At 39.0% G+C, this 3,063-nt stretch overlaps 1 protein-coding gene across 1 annotated transcript in view; it reads right to left on the bottom strand.

Annotated features, from left to right (window-relative positions):
- Positions 1 to 309: 309 nt before the first annotated feature.
- The window catches only part of SENP1 (SUMO1/sentrin specific peptidase 1), a 92,969-nt gene continuing 90,215 nt past the window's right edge, over positions 310 to 3,063 (bottom strand). Inside the window, exons 18-19 of the mRNA XM_006888226.1 lie at positions 1,309 to 1,404; positions 310 to 372 (exon numbers count right to left, since the gene is read on the bottom strand). Coding sequence (XP_006888288.1) covers positions 310 to 372; positions 1,309 to 1,404 — 159 coding nt within the window. The remainder of the gene's footprint in view (positions 373 to 1,308; positions 1,405 to 3,063) is intronic.

Genomic DNA, 3,063 nt, shown 5'->3' with positions numbered 1-3,063 from the left:
AGGACTAAGTGAGATTGGAAGCCCTTTGAGAACAAGATGGCAGAACTGAAGAAGTGAAAAACAGTCTTTCTCTTCAGCTTAGAGATGTCCCTCACCCCTTTCACAGCACCAGGTTACTTTGCAAAAATAGTATCTGAGATACAAAAGGAAAGGCAGATGTGCTTGTGAATGCATCTTGCCAAGGCCTGGTCCAGCATCAAGGGCTTTACAAGAACAGAGGGTTGGGAGCAGCTGTTTCCAAGGTCTCCAGCTACAGACAACAAAGAGCTGGTCCCCAACAAAGTTAATGTCTGTTGGCTGAGACAATCTTCACAAGAGTTTTCGGTGCAGGATCTCCCAGACCATCCGCTTCCGGAAGTATGGCATGTGTTGCTGTGGAGACATAAAAACATTCATAATTTTTATGTTTTCTTCTGACTCAGTCACAATGAGCAGATCAATTCCCACATTTCCTTCTCCCCTGGAGATTTTCAACCTCTAGTGGTCTTAGTCACATTTCTGGTCTTTCAAACTGTCATTCTTGACTATACATGACTATTTTTCTTTCAACTGTTTTTCCTACTCATTTCCTTAAAACATTTTTGCAATCTTAGAAATTTCATTGTGCATGGCCAGGAGTCCCTAGGCTATCACCAACAATTTATGAAACAGTTATCTATTAAGAACAGCATACTGAACTTTTAAGAAGTAATCTGAGGGCTGAAATAAAAACTCACTTTTTAGGTGATGAGTTATGGGAACTGTGAGATATAGCTCAAACTAGTCTGTTTTGTGAGGGGAAAGCCAATCTGGTATAAAGCCATTGATTCAAATATAGTTGAGTGAAGGGCATATCAAAATAAGGCATGAGTTCTAGGATGGAAATAACCAATCACACATCAAAAGAAGACTAATTAGCTATATCAGGAGATAGGGAAGTATAACAAATCATACCAGGAGATCAAAGTGTCCCCTGTTTGAAATCTTGACTGCTAACAAACACGAAAATGAAAGAAAACTTGGTTTGGCCTGTTGGCCATTTCTTGGAAAATTTGAGATAAGTGGGCAAAATGCCATTCAAGAAGGTTACAATGTTACCATAATTCCTTAACTATAGAGTTCTACAACCTACAGTAGGCCCAGATATGGTCTATCACTACTCTATTTTTTCCCTGTGATATGTCACAAGTAGTAACCAACAGTGTTTTGATATGTAGGATGAAGCATAGTAAAGGTTAAGGGCAGTCTTCTGAGCAGAGCAAGTGAAAAAAAATTATAAGGCAGCCTGGAGACAAGCTGGTCACCAAGCTCCCGGAAGACTTAGCTCACCTGTGTGAAGTTGATTGGTCTGTCTTTGGTAATGCAATCTGCGTATTTGCAGGCGAACATCCCACAGTCACTACCATTCATCTGCTGTGGAATCTCCTGAAAGACCAATAACAATAAGGATAGAACATTTTCCCAAGTACCGTTCTTAGTAGAGTGTAAATAAGAACTAAGGAATTCACAGGGTGTTCTGGTAGTGTATGTAGGTAGTGCTGCAAACTCAAAGGGGGGCCCGTGGCAGTTCAAATCCATCAGGGGTTCTGAAGGAGAAAGATGGGCAATTTCCTTCCATGTTATTTACAGTCCTGAAAAACCCACTAGAGAGTCAGTGATGAGTTGATTCTGTCTTGACAGTAGTGAGAAAATAAGTGAGTGAAGAAATACATGTTTTACATGTCTCCCTGAATTTGTAAGAGTTGGTTCTGGTTATACTTAGGCCAATAAAGGCTCAAGGGGGTAAAATACAGCATCTTAGGCCTGTACTCATATTAATCACACAGGAGGATATCACATCACCATGACCCCTAACGGTATAAAAATCTGTCTTTTCCTAAAGGGCTAGCAAACTTGTCTCACTAGAGTGAAAAACTTAGCAAAATACCTGAGCATTTAGATGACACAGTTCTACATAAGAAACTAATTTCTCACAAATAATATATCTCCCTGAGGAAACACCAACTGAGGTAGTTTGTGGGGAGTTTTGCTTCTAAACCAAAGGCCACACCTCCCTGGTGGTTTGAATGCACCTGTGGCTCCACAGGGAAAACATGGGTAATCTTTTCCTGTGCACTTTATAGCCTAGAAAACCCAAAGGAGGGTTTATGAATAGATTCTGACTCGACAGGGATGAGATAGGGATGAGACATTAAAATAGAACATTCTTACCAACACAGCAAAAAGAGAAGCTACAGATTAGGAAGAAATCTTTGGCAAAGACATATCTGACAAGGGTTTAATGTCCAAAAATATACAGAAAATTTCAACTCAACAATAAAAAAAAGACAATCTCATTAAATGGGCAAAGGAAAGGATAAAGGAAATGGGCAAAGGAAAGAGATATCACTAAAAATGCATTCAAGTACCCAATAAACACATGAGACAATTTCTCCCATTCAATACCCATTGTTTTGTTGTTAGGTGTAGTCAGCTCAGAATCAACTCTCGGCTGACCCTCCAGCAGGTGGTTTTCTGTTTTTGAAGGTTTTTTTAAAGAAATTATTTTTTATTGTAATTTTAACAAAAGTTTACAGAAAACTTGGATTTCCATTCATTCACTGTTGCACATTTTCCTATGTCATAGCCCTCAGTTTGCTTTTCTCTTAAAAAAAAATTCTTCATTGCTGCAGAAGCTCCAGAAGATTTTGAGAGTCTATACATAGAATGGGAGGAGACTGCCCATCTTTCTCCCAATGCACAGCTAAAAGATTTTGAACTGCCTGCCTTTGGGTTGGCAGTGTAACTCCTTACTTATTAGATCATCCATAACTCCATTAGCCATTAGAGAGATGTGAATAAAAATGACAATGGAATTATCTATGACTTCTGCAAAATGGTAATGATAAAAAAAATGATAAAATAATGAATGGCAAAGTTATGGGAAGACTAGGACTTGGGTACATGGCTGGTGGTGTTGTAAAATGGTATAATCACTATGGAAAGTAATATGCCTTTTTTTTTTCAAATGGTTGTTGTTGTTGTTGTTATGTGCCGTCTAGTCGCCTGCGACTCATAGCGACCCTATGTACAACAGCCCTAAAC

Source organism: Elephantulus edwardii, unplaced genomic scaffold, assembly GCF_000299155.1.
Source record: "Elephantulus edwardii isolate Elephantulus edwardi_28Jun2011 unplaced genomic scaffold, EleEdw1.0 scaffold00065, whole genome shotgun sequence".
NCBI classification, from domain to species: Eukaryota; Metazoa; Chordata; class Mammalia; order Macroscelidea; family Macroscelididae; genus Elephantulus; species Elephantulus edwardii.
This window is presented reverse-complemented; position numbering and strand designations above follow the sequence as displayed.